This window comes from Cricetulus griseus, chromosome 9 (assembly GCF_003668045.3).
Source record: "Cricetulus griseus strain 17A/GY chromosome 9, alternate assembly CriGri-PICRH-1.0, whole genome shotgun sequence".
In the NCBI taxonomy this organism is placed as follows: domain Eukaryota; kingdom Metazoa; phylum Chordata; class Mammalia; order Rodentia; family Cricetidae; genus Cricetulus; species Cricetulus griseus.
In genome coordinates, this window is record NC_048602.1 from 11,578,357 (window position 1) to 11,593,255 (window position 14,899).

Genomic DNA, 14,899 nt, shown 5'->3' on the forward strand with positions numbered 1-14,899 from the left:
GGAGCTTTTGCACACAAAGGGGCCTCTGCTTCTTCAGTACCACATCCTACCTTCTGGGAGTTTCTGAGTGCCATGTTCTCCATCAAATTTACTTAAGAAAAACAAAAAGCAGACCAAAACCCCAGGCATGGTGGTACCACACCAGTATTCCCAGCACTTGGGAGGAAAGTCAGGAGGATCCTGAGTTCAAGGAGAGCCTGGGCTACATAGCAACACCGTGCCTCAAACAAAACAAAATAACTCAAAATTGCAAAGGCTTAGGGTGGGTGTAGTTGTGCATACCTGCAATCCTAGCTCTGGGGATGCTGAGACAGGAGGATTCTAGGCCAGCCAGGGCTATGTAGTAAGACTTAATGCTGTCCCCTCTCCCACAGATTTCAAGCCAGTGTATAGACAGACTGACCAATGACTTGTACACTTTATACTTTTTTTTTTTTTTTTTTTTTTTTTTTTCCGAGACAGGGTTTCTCTAGGCTGGCCTGGAACTCACAGAGATCTGCCTGTCTGTGCCTCCGGAGTGCTGGGATTAAAGGCGTGAGCCACCAACGCCAGGCACTTGGTATTTTTAATTAAAAATTCATTACATTTATTGGTTTAGTCATTCATTGATTTACTTTATTTTGTATGTGTTTGGGGATCCATGTGTGGGGTTCGGGATCAAAGGACAGCTTGCAGCAGGGATTTCCGTTTCTCTCCTTCTACTCTGTGGGTCCTGAGCATGGAACTCAGGCTGGGTGACAAATGCCTTAATCTGCTGAGCCATCTCAAAGGCTCATTTGCTTTAATTAATTTTTTTTTTCTTACTGACACTGTGTGTCTGTTAGTGTGCACGAATGCCTGCCACATGTATGTGGGGGGGTCAAAGGAAAGCTTGCCAAAAAAAAAAAAAAAGTTCTCTTCTTTCACTGTGGGTCCCAGGAATTGAACCTGGGTCCTTGGGCTTGTCAGCAGGTTCTTTTACCTGCTGAGTCATCTCCCCTGCCCTGAATCATATGCAGAGATGGGTGAATTTATTTGTTATACGGGGTTCATTTTCACACGAGCTTTACCCACAGCTGCCTATGGCAGACGTGACAAAGCTCCAACTTAGGATTCTCATCTTGTCTTGTGGGTGCAAATCACTCCGGTGCCTGCATGGTCATATGCACCCACCCCTAGCGAGTTCCTCGGAATGAATTCCTGGAAGCCGCGTGGCCGTTGAACCCTTGTCTCTTTCAAAGAGACTCGTTATGAACAAGAGAATGAGCAATGGGCCTCTCGCTGCTTTGTGTAACGTCACTTGCATGTAACAACGGGGACCACAGTCAGGAGTTGTGGGCCACTTTATATAATCCCAGCAACGGTGGGCTGAGGCAGGAGGATTGTTGAAAGTCCAAGAACAGCCTAGGCTACAGAGTGAAAGCCTGATGCAAAACAGGACTCAAACTAGGGTATCACAAGATGGCTCAGTGGGTAAAGGTGCTTGCTACCATGACTGAAGACCTGGGCTTAATCCTTGTCCAGCATTGTGGAAGGAGAGAATTGATAGAGTTGCCTTTTCAACGCTACACATGTGCCAAGGCACATAGGTATTTGCACGGACACGCGCGCACACACACACACACACACACGCACACACACTGAAATAAATACATGAATTTTTTTTGGAGCCCAAGCCAAATAACCCTGTGTCTTTTGGGGATAGATAATTATCTATTCATAAAATTCACTTTTTAAAAAATTTACTGATGATGGCTACTGTAAAATGTCACATCATGCAGATATTTTGCGTTTGAGGCTGGCATGGCGTTTCTGTCTGAGGGACATCCATTTTAGGATCAGGAAGACGACAGAAAAGCAGGGAAAATAAAGAGTAGGTGAGCGGTTTGCACAGCACCCGGTTGCCATGGGAACCGTGCCAGCAACCTTCTTTCTACGGAAAAAGCAAATAACAAAAGCCAGAGGAGGAGGATGGGAACCTGAGGTGGTTCTGTTCTGTTTATTTCCTTATTATGTAATGGCCAGCTTCAGTCAACAATACACAGAGCCGTTGTTCAAGGAGGGGCCCCTCCCCCGGCCCTCTCATGGGTTAGGGTCCCTAGGAGAACCCTTAGGAGGAGGAAGGATGGCTGTCACCGTTTCACAGAGAGCAAAGAGGCCTGGAGAGGTTCTAGAAGACTCTCAAAGTCGCAGCTGGGAAAGCAATAAGGATAGGGTGGGTGTAAATCCAACAGCAAGCCTTCTAGACCCTACGGAGTAAGGGGACAGGATGCTCAAAAGCCTTTAAGGACTGGGCCATGGAGATGGGTCCGTGGGTACCCCAGAGTTCAATTTCTGGGGCCGCATGATAGAATGAGGGAGCCAACTTCCTGAAAGTTGTCCTCTGACCTCCATACATGTTCCGTGGCACGCACATGCACCGTACACACACACACACACACACACACACACACACACCAAATAAAACAAAGATTTAAAAATAAAGAATTTGGAAGATCTGATTACAGTGGTTCACACCTAGGATCCCAGCAATTGGGAAGCAGAGGCAAGAGAGGATTGCCAGGAGTCCAGCCTGGGCTATACATAGTGATACCCTGCCTCAAAATAATAATAATAATAATAATAATAATAATAATAATAATAATAATAAAGGATCCGGGTGTGTTAGCATACAATTTTAATCTCAGCATTTAGCCTGGGCTACATAGTGAGATCCTGTTTCAAAAACAGAGTATAGGGCCGGGCAGTGGTGGCACACACCTTTAATCCCAGCACTCGGGATTAGGCAGGCGGATCTCTGTGAGTTCGAGACCAGCCTGGTCTACAAGAGCTAGTTCCAGGACAGCCTCCAAAGCTACTCAGAGAAATCCTGTCTCGAAAAACAAAAACAAACACAAACAAACAAACAAACAAAAAAAACAACAGAGTATAGGAACATTCATGAATGAAATGTGGTCTCCCTTTCCTCAGCTGCCGCTAAGGTGCTCGGTTCTTCTCAGGAAGCTAACTAATGACACTATGGGGTGAGGCCCTGTCTTCATCACTTCATCGGTGGCGGTAGTGACAAGCACCGAGCACAGGTGCAGGCAGTCTGAAACATGGCCTCCATCTCTGAGCTCGCCTGCATCTACTCCGTGCCCTCATCCTTCATGGTCACGATGGTCACGGATGATAAGATCAACGCCCTCATTAAAGCAGCTGCTGTCAATGTTGAACCTTTCTGGCCTGGCCTGTTTGCAAAGGCCTTGGCCAATGTCAACATTGGGAGCCTCAGATGCAAGATAGGGGCGGGTGGACCTGCTCTAGCAGTTGGAGCTGCGCCCGCCTGCCCGCCCGCCTGCACGTGGGCCTGCCCTCTCTAACCGCTGCTGCCCCAGCTAAGGAGAAGACAGTGGAAGCAAAAAAGGAAGAATCTGAGGAGTCTGATGATGACATGGGCTTTGGGTTTTTTTTTTTTTTTTTGACTAAACTTCTTGCTAACATGTCCAATAAAAAGATGAACCTGTAAAAAAAAAAAAGAAAGAAAGAAAGAAAGAAAAAGAAAAAAAGGAAAAGAAATGTGGTCTCCCTAGGTGAGACTGATACCCACTTACTGAGTACCCTATACCGGAAATGATGGCCCTCGGCTCATAAAGGACAGCTAACCTTGGCATCCCTGTTTGGTATTGAGACCTCTATGCCAGGAAGAGAGATAGAGCCCGTGTGAGGTCACACCTCCAAAGAACAATTTAATTTAAAGCTTTATAAAGCAGAGTTGTATCTGTCCCCAGGGGGATTGGGTTGTAGTTCAGCTGGTTGAGTGCCTTGCATGGAATGCTTGGAACCCTGGCCTCGACCCCCCAGAAACGCATTAAAAAAATAACGCAGGCAAGAAGTCGCCTGCATATGCCCGCAATCTCAGTATTTGCGTGGAGGGCGGAAGCAGGAGGAGCCATCGGAAGTTCAAGGTCATTTGTGGTGGCTGCTTGGCAAGTTCAAGGTTAGCCTCGTTTAAAAACCAAAACCAAAGTAAACCAACAGCCCTTGTGGAAGCATCTATGCCTTCCAAGGAGGTCTCTGTCCCCTGAAGGGAGACTGATCCCCTTCTGTGGTGTGCAGGCCCCAGTGACTTTTTTTTTTTTTTTTTTTTTTCTTCAGTCCCCAAGCCCTCCTTCCCACCTGGCCCTTTAAGAGCAGCTGCTGCGATCACAACAGCGCAGACCCCAGCTGCTGCCTGCAGTGTTACTATGGAGACAGGACTAGCCGGAGGGGGCGGGGAGGGGGACTGGGTCCGCGCAGGCGCAGTCTGAGGCTGCTGTGCTGCAGCGGACCCGCTGAGCGTCTAGACCTGGGTGCGCGCTTCGCTTCAGACTCAGAGGGAGCGCAGGCGAGCTGCCGCTCCCACCCCTCACGCCCACCAGGTGCGTTGATCGTCGCCCTCCTGCATCCCACCCTCGGTAGCCAGTCACCCAGGCTGCCAGGGACAAAGGGAAGGGAGGAACAGCTCGGGCCAGCCGGGAGATCGGACACGTAAGCCCCCCCCCCCCCAACGCGGACCCTCGGTTTGCCCCGGGGGAAGATCCTTGCGTTCCGCTAGGCAGCAGGTAGCTAGAGCCCGGGGGTCCCCAAACCCGAGCCCGTGGGTGGGTGGCCCTTGCAGAATACGATTGACCCAGTCTGTCTGTGTTTTGCAGTTCACCCCTTCCTCGGGCTCCCTCCCGCCTTCCCCGGGCAGCGCCATGACCATGAACCTTCTGCAAGATTGGTGCAAGGAGCTGGAAGTGGATATTCACAGGGCCCTGCTCATCACGGGCATCCCTGAGCGCCTGCAGCAGGCGGACATCGAAGCCACTCTGAGGCCAAAATTGGAACCCCTAGGCAACTACAGGCTTCGGACTGTGAGAGCTGTGACCAAGGAGAAGGCTCAGGCCGCCTTGGTGGAGTTTGGGGCCGACTTCGATCACTCTGCCATCCCTATCCATATCCGGGGTGAGAATGGAATCTGGAAGATCCAGAGTAAGGACCGCGGGCAAGACGCGCGGGTCCTTAGGCAGATGAGGCGCCTGTTGCTGGATGAGAGGCCCATGGATGACTTCAGAGAAATAGCCATCCCTCTAGTGTTGGAGGCCCAGGCCCAGGCCAAGGGGTTGGGGAAGGAGGCTAAGAAGGCTGGCTCCTCCGGAGGGGCAGCCAGGAACCGTCGGGGCCGTCGGGGAGGCAAGCGCAGATCTAGAAGCCACAAGTTCACAGTTCAGAAGGGCAAGAAGAGGGGCCGGGGAGGGCGCCGAGCCAGGAGTGAGTCGGACGACTCCTCCGATGACAGCCTGGGTATTGTCATAGAGGAAATCTATGCAGAGGATTTGAGCGTAGATGAGGACCAGAGGGCCCTGTACGCCACGCTCCAAGCAGCTGCCAAAGAGCTCACCAAGAAGTGGGCCTTCCGGGGAGAGCAGGACGAAGGAGAGGGCCCCCGAGAGTTTTTGGCCCTTGTCACTGTCACCGACAAAGCTAAGAAGGAAGAGATCGAGAAAGACCTCCCCGGGACGGAGTCCATCTGCCTAAATATCAAAGATGAGAAGAGTGGGGTCCCCGACTTAGTTGCGCTCCTGGCTGTGAGAGATACCCCGGTAGTGGAAGTCGATAGCGAGGGGGAGGAGGGGGATGAAGAGGAGGAGGAGGAAGAAGAGGAGGAGGAGGAGGAGGATGACGATGATGACGATGACTCTGATGGCGAGTCTCTGGAAAATGGAGAGCTAGGAAAAGAGGGGTTGGACAACCCCGAGTTTGTGGCCATCGTGGCGTACACCGACCCTGCTGACCCCTCTGCCCGAGAGGAGATGCTAAAAATCGCTTCTGTGATTGAGACCCTAGGCTGGGGCGATAAGAAGGACAAAAAAGATGTCCTGCCTCAAGTCCTGTCCGTCATGTCCAAGGACACGTCCGGACCCAGAGTGAAGGTAGAGGAAGCAGGCCGCCAGGTGGACGCCATGGTCCTGAGGAAGGCGGAGGAAGACGGGAATCTTCTGGAATGTATTTCCACTTTGGCCGAAGCAGAGAACTGCCCCAAGGGAAAGAAGTCTGGGCTGGGTCTCCTCCGAGGCTGGACCGCTGAGGGCCACCAGGGTGGCCTCCTGGAGCTGGTGGCACTGCTCGCTGCGCAAGATATGGTGGAATCCGTCAAAGAGGAAGAAGCCAGCAGGTGGGGCGGCGGCGGCGGCGGCGGCGGCAGCAGCAGCGGCGGCGGCAGCGGTGGAAGGAAGTGTGACCACAGCCAAAGTGGCTTATCCGATGTCCTGGCTTTCCTGGCCTCCCAGGAGAACCTAGAATCCAACGAGGAATCAGACGACGATTCAGACACAGAATCAGAGGGAGATTCCGACGACACTGACAGCGAAGAGTCCGAACCTGGTGACAGCGTGTCCAAGAAGCCCCGCGCCAAGAGAGCGCGCACCGGCTCCAAAAGCCAGGCTCCTGCCGGCGCCACCGCGGTCTCCACCGCGTCCAGGGCACGCAAAACCCGCAGGGGTGGCCGAGGTCGTGGCCGGGGCGTCACTCCAGAGAAGAAAGTGGGGAGCGGGGCTGCCACCGAAGACCACGCGGGGAACAACAACAAGAAGAAGAAGGGATCTGCAGGCGCCGGGGGGGCCCGTGCCAGGGCTAGCGAGGCCAAGGGACAGCCAGCTGCTGTTCCCAAGTCTACCCGCGGGAAGAAAGCACGTCGGGGCCCAAGGCGGGCGCCCAAATGCCGTTAGTGCCGCAGATGTCACTACGAGCCCTGTCTCCTGTGTGTGGACCGCCCTATTCTCTCTCTCTCTCTCTCCCCTTGCTTCCCCCTCTTGCTTAACCGCGTGCATTCGCTTTGTGTTCTGCCTGGCTGGCTGTGACCGGTGCCCAGCCTTCCCTCTTAGTTCCAGGAACAGATGGCGTGAGCGATCGTGATGGCCGAAGCCTTGATCCGACAATGAAAAAGAGACAAGACCTTCGGACGCAGTGGCCGGTGGGTGCAGAGGAGGAGATGTGGACCTGGAAGACCCCGATGGGGCTCTGCTCTATATTTGGAGCCCCAACGTGAGTGTGTGTGTGTGTGGGGGTGCCTGGCACTCCTGCCTGCCCATCCTTCCCGCGCACCTGCTTCTGGCCAAACAGCTGGGATCGACTGTGAGCCACCTCTGGCCTTACTGGGCCTGGGGGTGAAACAGAGTGTTGGGTAGTACAAGCATTAGCTGAGCATGGCTCGCAAGGCTCAGGCCTTGCGAGTTTGTGTGTGTGTGTCTGTGTGTGTGTGTGTGTGTGTTGAGGAGAAGGTACTCCAGAGGAGAAAGTCTGAGGTTGCTGGGAGGAGGAGGAGGAATAGAGATGGGAGAGGAGGGGAAGGCTGGTGGGGGGGGTGAGGAAAGGAAGAGGGAGGAGCCCACCCATCCGAGGCTCTGCAGGTGGGAAAGGGTGGGAGCCAAGCCTCCCCCACCAGCCCTGGTCCACAGGTTGAACTGGTAACACTCTGCCAATGTGTTCTGATTTGGAAATTTTACAGGAAATCCAGATTACTGGTTTCTCCGGGCAAACCCTGCCCCTCCCACTGTGGCACCCCAGCTCCACCGCACCAGCTGTCCCTGGCCATTCCTCAGCTGTTTGCCCTTGTAACTCTTGACTTAATCTGACAATGGAGTTCCTTGTCCATCCCCGCCCCCCACCCACCATGTGCAGTAAATACCCCAGATCCCTTTAAAGGGTCAAGTGTCCCTATTGTAGGAAACAGTTGCTCTATCCCACCCTGGTATTATTATCCATCCCCCAGTAAGCCTGCCTGACACTGGCCAGGCTCCAGACCTCTGCTGTCCCTGAGAGCAGCCACTTCAGCTGTGTGTTTTAACTGTAGTGCTACGTGCCGAAGCCCAGGCTGCTCAGTCCTGTATTTTGCTGTGTAGATAATGCTATTCCTTGCACAGCACTTTTCACTCGTGTGTGTGTGTGTGTGTGTGTGTGTGTGTGTGTGTGTGTGTGTTGTGTCTCCAAGTTTCTATCCCCAGGAAGTGACAGGTTCGTGGCGCCTGGACCCTCTAGGATGTAACAGATGTTCTGACCCGTCCTCACAGCCCAGACTGGACAGTCCAACTCCGTGGCAGGGACATACAGAAACTGCAAGGGTTGTGGGTACCTCTTTGTACTCGGAAGCAGCCCTCTCCTTGCTTCCCACGACCAGTGATGATGAAGGGACGGACGGAGAAGCAGGCCAGAGCGGTCTATGGCCAGAAAGGAAGCCTTTCTTCGAGTGGGCTGATGGACTTGGGGGTCTGGTGGAATTCCTGAATGATCTGTGGCTGGGGAGGGCCCCACATGTCACTTCTCCCTGCATAGTTATAGGTACCTGTCCTTGTGTCCTGTGTACCCGGGATCCTCCAGTGAAACATAATGAAGCATCTTTTGGCTGTGGTTTTCTCTGTGGTCTGAGCGATGCTGTGCGTGTGGACCAGGTTGAGTGACAACCCTTGCTATCATGGCTGACATACACTCTTGGAACCCTTGCTATCATGGCTGACACACACCCCTGGCTCCTGCTGCCCCCATCCGTGGCCCTGTGTGGAGCCTCATGCCCTTCCACACTCCAATTCACTCCTAGACCTTGCCACTTTTATTAAGCCCCTCAGCCCCCTAGACCCTGATATAGCTCACAATTGTCCTCACTGTCCCTTTTTTCCCAAGCCTTGCCCCAGGCTCTACCAAAGCCAAGTCCTGCACTACAGCTTGCGGTTTTAGCCTGGTCTGCATTTTACTGCCAGGAATAGGCATGGTGGCCCATGGGGATTGTCTTGGCAGCCACTTATGACACCTGGTAGTGTCACTCCTCTCTCCACACCCTAGAAGAGCTTGCTATGCCACTACAACTCCAAGTCAAAATTTTTTTGGGATCTGAATTCTCTTTGTCCAATAGTGTCACCACTGGCCACCTAGGGGCAACTCAATTTACATAGAATCTGAATGAAATAAAGTGAATATTCGTCTTATTTTGGCAGTCCCATCTGCATGGGCTCAAGCCCTTCACATGGCCAGTGGTGACCACATTGCTCATAGGTACAGAACATCTTTATGGTCACTGAAAGGTTCTGTCACTGTGGTCCACCCCTGATCTCTGCCTCCTATCCCACAACCCCTTCTGGTCCCTGATGACCCCATTAAAAAATAACGATTTCCATAGTCAGAGAGAGCTCTGACCATCCTTAGGCACACTTACGGGCGCTTTTAGGGATGCAACAAGAGGGTGGGTACATCGCCCAAAGATGAAACAACAGCTCTCTCTCTCTGTGGGTTGGAGCTCACTCCTCTGAAAAGCTCGTAATAAAAGCTCTGGAGCCCGGGTCACTGAAGTCTGGAGACCCCAAACACAGAGGCATTTTGCTGAAGACGGTCCAGAGGTTTTGGCTCGTACATGTGAGGTTTCTGCTGCTGGCTTCAGGATCGAGCAGCCTTCCTCCCCAACTTTCCAACCCTAGTGCACCATGCAAGCTCAACAGCCCCTGGCAAAGAACTCTGGCTCTAAAGCTTCGGGGTCCTACCTGGCCCAGGAAAAGTGAGCGAGGGTGGAGGGAAAGCAGAGCCTCTTAGAGTCAGCTCTCAGCAGTGGGAGTGGGGTGTATCCCACAGAGTCCCCAGCGCCTTTATCACCGTGTGCATCATGCAGAGTGGTACGGATTAGCTGACGGGTTTGTTGAATGGTTGTAACGGTTAACTTTTTGGGGATGGGTAAAACAGACCCCAGGTGCACTTGGTGAGGAACATTCCAGAGCGATATTGTCTCTGGAGGGAGCCGAGGGTCGAGTAAAGAAGAGCAGAAGGAAGCGTGGAGGCCCTGAGGTCCCCCCACCCGGGTGGAGGCTGTCAGACCCATAGTCCGCGCTCGCTTGCAGGAGCAGGTGCAACCTGCAGGGAGCCCCAATTGGTGTAGGTGGGTGGGACACGGCTGCCCCTGGCGGCGGAAAAGGCAATCACAGTGCTGGTTGCGCAATGCGGATTCTTCCAGGCTGCGTTCCTGGGGACAGGTGCTTTCCTGGGTGGGGCGACAGTTGACACACTCCCTAGAAAAGGACAAGATCTATGTGTAAGATATGCAGGACTGCTGGCTAGAAAAGGCCCCTAAGGCAGAAGCCTGAGGATGACAGAGGCGACAGAGGCCTGTGGCAGGCACATGCCTGAGGGAGACCAGCCAACAGGCCCCAGGCAGTGCAAGCTGAAGCTACAAAGCAAGTTTACGACCATCAGCATGTAATTACCGGGTCTTGTCTTCAGCGCAAGGGTCTGAGCTGGGCCTTAGGGAAGCAGTGTCACCAAGAGACTAGTTAGCCTCATGAGATGGCACACGCTTGTAATCTGAGCACTCAGGAAGTGAAGGCAGGGGGGCCAGGAATTCCAGGTGAGCTCTCCTTTAATCGCAGCACTCAGAAGGCAGAGGCAGGAGGATTTCTGTGAGTTCGAGGCCAGCCTGGTCTCCAGAGTGACCTAGAGAAGCCTTGTCTCGATAAATCAACCAGCCAACCAACAACAAACACAAAAACCAAAAGGGATGCTGGCTAATAGAATTCTAGAGCCTGGAATTTAGGAAGAGGAAGCTGAGGGTGGGGTGGTCCAGGCAGATTTTCTGGATGTCCTTGCCAGGGACATCATCTATCCTGTCTGTTGGTTGCCTTAGACAAGGGCATCGGTGCTGTAGATTCTTGGGGTCATGAGTAGGTGCAATAAAGGGAAAGAGAGGGTTTTGGGGAGCTATGACATCACTCCTTCCGGTATCCAAAGTCTGGTGCCCACAGAGAAACCAGATCTTTAGTCCTCCCACGTCCCTCAGGATGCTCCTCCTAGCATTCAGGTACGCAGAGGCGTCGTCTCACAAGAGATGCAGAGGCCCCATTGTACCACGAGGGGGCGATCAGTGATCGCGGGTTCAAACCACATGCTCACCAGGGTTTTCTGTGCCATTGGCATGGAAGCCCAGATCAGGGCCTGTGCCTGGCTGCTTCAGCAGCTCCTGGGAATTTTCGAGAAATGTGTATTCCTGATCCCACCCTGGATCTTCCGAGCCATTTCGGGGATGGGCTTCCTAAATTTGTTTTTGTCAGAAACCACCCGGGTGACTGTGAGGGCAAGGGCTCTACCACTGAGCCACGCCCCCAGCCCCTCACTTGGGGATTCTAGGCAGGGGCTCTACCACTGAGCCACACCCCAGGCCCTCACAAAGGACAAAAGCCTACCTGACTGTGTTTTGTCCAAGAGTCTCTTAAGAATGTGTTTTTACATCGTTGGGGCTCAGGGTTTTTTGTTTGTTTGTTTGTGTTGCTTTTTTTTTTTTTTTTTTTTTTTTTTTTTTTTTTTTTTTTTTTTTTGGTTTTTCCAGACAGGGTTTCTCTGTGGCTTTGGAGGCTGTCCTGGAACTCGCTCTGTAGACCAGGCTGGCCTGGAACTGACAGAGAACTGCCTGCCTCTGCCTCCTGAGTGTTGGGATTAAAGGTGTGCACCACTACTGCCCTGCTAGGGCTCAAGTTTTTAATCCGTGGAACATTCTAGGAAATGGTTTTAGCATTTATTTACTTGGCTGCTGTAACCATGAATGTAATCCCAAACTTGTGGTCGCTTGAAGACAATTTTAAGGGTGGGGGAAATGGCAAATGGGAAAGTGCTTGCCACGTTAAGTATGCAAACCTGAGTTGAGCCTCCAGCACTCATGTAAAAGCCTGGCACAGTGTTCCGGTAGCCCCAGTGCTGGGGAGAAGGATCCTGGATTCTGGGACTGGCCAGGCATCCAGCCTCGCTGAATCAGTGAGCTCCAGATTCAGCAAAAGACCTTGCCACAGAAAATAAGGTAGAGAGGATCTGGAGAGATGGCTGAAAGGTTAAGAACACTGGTCGCTTTTCCATAGGATCCAGGTTCGATTCCCGGCAACCATGCTAAGTGACTTTCAACTGTCTGTAGCTTATTTCCCAGGGAGCTCAGACACTATCTTCTGGCCTCACCCATGTCAATTCCTGGCTTCTGCACGCACACACATGTACAAACACTTGCACATACTCACATGTATGAACACACACACACACACACACACACACACACACACACACACACACAAATAAATTTGTACTGGCTGGTTTTATGTGTCTACTTGACACAAGCTAGAGTCATCAGAGAGGAAGGAGCCTCAGCTGAGGAAATGCCTCCACGAGATCCAGCTGTAAGGCATTTTCTCAGTTAGTGATCAATAGGGGAGGGTCCAGCTCATGGTGAGTGGAGCCATCCCTGGACTGGTGGTCCTGGGTTCTATAAGACAGCTGGCTGAGAAAGTCAGGGAAGCAAGCCAGTAAGCATCAGCCCTCCATGACCTCTGCATCCACTCCTACTTTCCAGGTTCCTGTCCTAACTTCGTTCAGTGATGAACAGTGATGCTGAAGTGTAAGCCCAGCTCACCTTATGGTCATGGTGTTTCATCACAGCACTAGTAACCCTAACCAGCAGTCTCCCCAAGTTGCTCTTGGTCAGAGTGTTTTATTGCAGTGGCACAAACATGGTCAGGACACTGGGCTTGGGAGGAATTAAGTTGAATGGAAGACTGTTGAGCAAGAGGGACCCTGACAGAACACAGGACGAGATGACAACCATCAACCGTCTGCACCCCTAAGGTGGGTGGATTAGCACAACATGCTGGAAAAGTAGAATCTAGGAGGAACCCCTACACCACTATTTTGGTTAGTTTCATTTAGCATGACTGTGATTATTATTTGTTGCTGTTGCCTTGACACCTGCTAGGTTCGCTTGAGAAGAGGAAACCCCCACGGAGAAAAGCCCCCATCAGACTGGCTGTAGGCAAGCCTGTGGGCCATTTTCTTGATTGATGATTTGATGCAGGAGGGCTCAACCCACTGTGGGCGGTGCCACCCCTGGGCTGAAGGTGCTGGGTGGATAAGAAAGCAAACGGAGCAAGCCAGTAAGCAGCACTCCTCCACAGCCTCAGCCTGAGCCCCAGATCTAGGTTCTTGGCTCAACTTTTCTCAGTGGGGGACTGCAACTGCAAGGTGCAATAAACCCTTGGCTCCTCAAGTTGCTTTTCGGTCATGGTGTTTATCACAGCGATGGAAAAACAAACTAAGACAACCCCTAAACCTTCTCTGGAGTTGGCATTTCTAGAAATTGGATGGGTTCTCAACTAAAATACACAGCAGGGTAAAAGAGAAACCTGAAGTCTAGCCAGGTATGGTGGCACAGGCCTGCCGTCCCAGGACTTGGGGCACTGATGCTGGAGGGCCTTGTGTTCCAAGGCAGCCTGAACCACACAGTCAAAGCCCATCTCAAAGCAAAAGATGTGGAGCAGGGCATGCTGACTCATGCCTGCAATAGCGCTGGGGAGGAGATCAGAAGCACAAGGCCGTCTTTGGCAAATAGCAAATAAGAGGCCAGCCTGGGCAATGTAACATCGCATCTCCAAGCAAAAACAAAACCCAACCAAATACAAAAGAAACCCAAAGGCTAAAGAGAGAGGAAGAAGATGGAAAAATAACCCTAAACACAAAGCAGAGATGGATAGCAAGGTCGGTGTTGCAGAGATGTGTTGTCTTGGAAACTGCTCTGCAAGGTGTTGTCATGGAAACCGCAGGACCATGTGTCGCCATGGAAACCAGGACTCCATTAGGGATGCTTTAGAACCATTTTAAAATCCTTTGGCAACCAGGGTGGCTCCTTAATGTGAGATCAGGCAGGCAATTGATTCCACTAAGCACTGTGTGTATACATACATACATACATACATACATACATACATACATACATACATATTTTTTCTACATGAATATGATTTATTTATATTTATTGATCTTATTGACATAGATTCTCACAAAGCCTAGGCTGGCCTCAAATTCGAAATGCAGGTAAGTATGACTTTGAACTCTTTATTTTTTTTATGTATTTATTTATTTATTTTGGTTTTTCGAGACAGTGTTTCTTTGTATCTTTGAAGACTGTCCTGAAACTAGCTGTTGTAGACCAGGCTGGTCTCAGACTCACAGAGATCCACCTGCCTCTGCCTCCCAAGAGCTGGGACTAAAGGCAAGTGCCACCAACACCTGGCAAACTCTTTATTTTTTATTTTTTATTATTTTTCGGGGGGGGGGTTGAGGCAGGGTTTCTCTGTGGCTTTGGAGGCTGTCCTGAAAGTAGTTCTTGTAGACCAGGCTGGTCTGGAACTCACAGAGATCCGCCTGCCTCTGCCTCTGCCTCCGGAGTGCTGGCATCAAAGGTGTGAGCCACAACACCTGGCCATAAACACGTTTTAACTTTTTTCCTCTTAAATGTAATTATCTGTTAAGTATTTTGAGTTTCATCACAAGTCTCTCTGTGTGTACATACTATTTTTCACTTATTTAAAAATATTTTGTATCTCATTTTTATTGTTTTAAAGTTATTTCTTTTTTTTGTACATATTACAACTATATGGAATGACAAACGAGGTACAGGTTTTGGGATGGCAAGATGGCTCAGTGGGTAAAAGTGTCCCCCGCACAAGCCTGGGGCCTGAGTTCAATCCATGTGGAAGGAAAGGACTGACTCCAGCAAGCTGTTCTCCAATCTCCACAGGTGTGCACTGGCACACACACACACACACACACACACACACACACACACACACACACGATGCATTTTGATTATGCTTGGAGAAAGTCATATTTCTTAAACTCTGCATTTCAGATTGATGTCCTGTGTGTGTGTGTGTGTGTGTGTGTGTGTGTGTGTGTGTGTTTGGAGGAGGGTTTGCTTGCATGTGTGTGCTTGTGGTGGCCAGAGGTCAACGCTGGCACTTTCTCATTGCTCTCCACTTTATTTAGAGACAGGGTTTCTCTCTGTAGCCCTGGCTGACCTAGAACTTGCTCTGTAGACCAGGCTGGCCTTGAACTCAGAGATCCCAGCCTCCTG

General features: G+C 51.4%; 1 protein-coding gene and 1 pseudogene across 2 annotated transcripts; both read left to right on the forward strand.

Moving 5' to 3' along the window:
• Positions 1-3,077: 3,077 nt before the first annotated feature.
• Positions 3,078-3,487, forward strand: LOC100762462 (annotated as a pseudogene).
• Positions 3,488-4,697: 1,210 nt separating this feature from the next.
• LOC113837381 (paraneoplastic antigen-like protein 8B) lies at positions 4,698-6,710 on the forward strand. Of its 2 annotated transcripts, XM_035449309.1 has the most exons (2): positions 4,698-5,585; positions 5,655-6,710. In XM_035449309.1, the coding sequence occupies exons 1-2, from the start codon at positions 4,698-4,700 to the stop codon at positions 6,708-6,710; spliced, it is 1,944 nt and encodes a 647-aa protein (XP_035305200.1). The 2 variants fall into 2 exon arrangements, with proteins under 2 accessions (XP_035305200.1, XP_035305199.1); XM_035449308.1 differs by having other exon boundaries at positions 4,698-6,710.
• Positions 6,711-14,899: the final 8,189 nt, after the last annotated feature.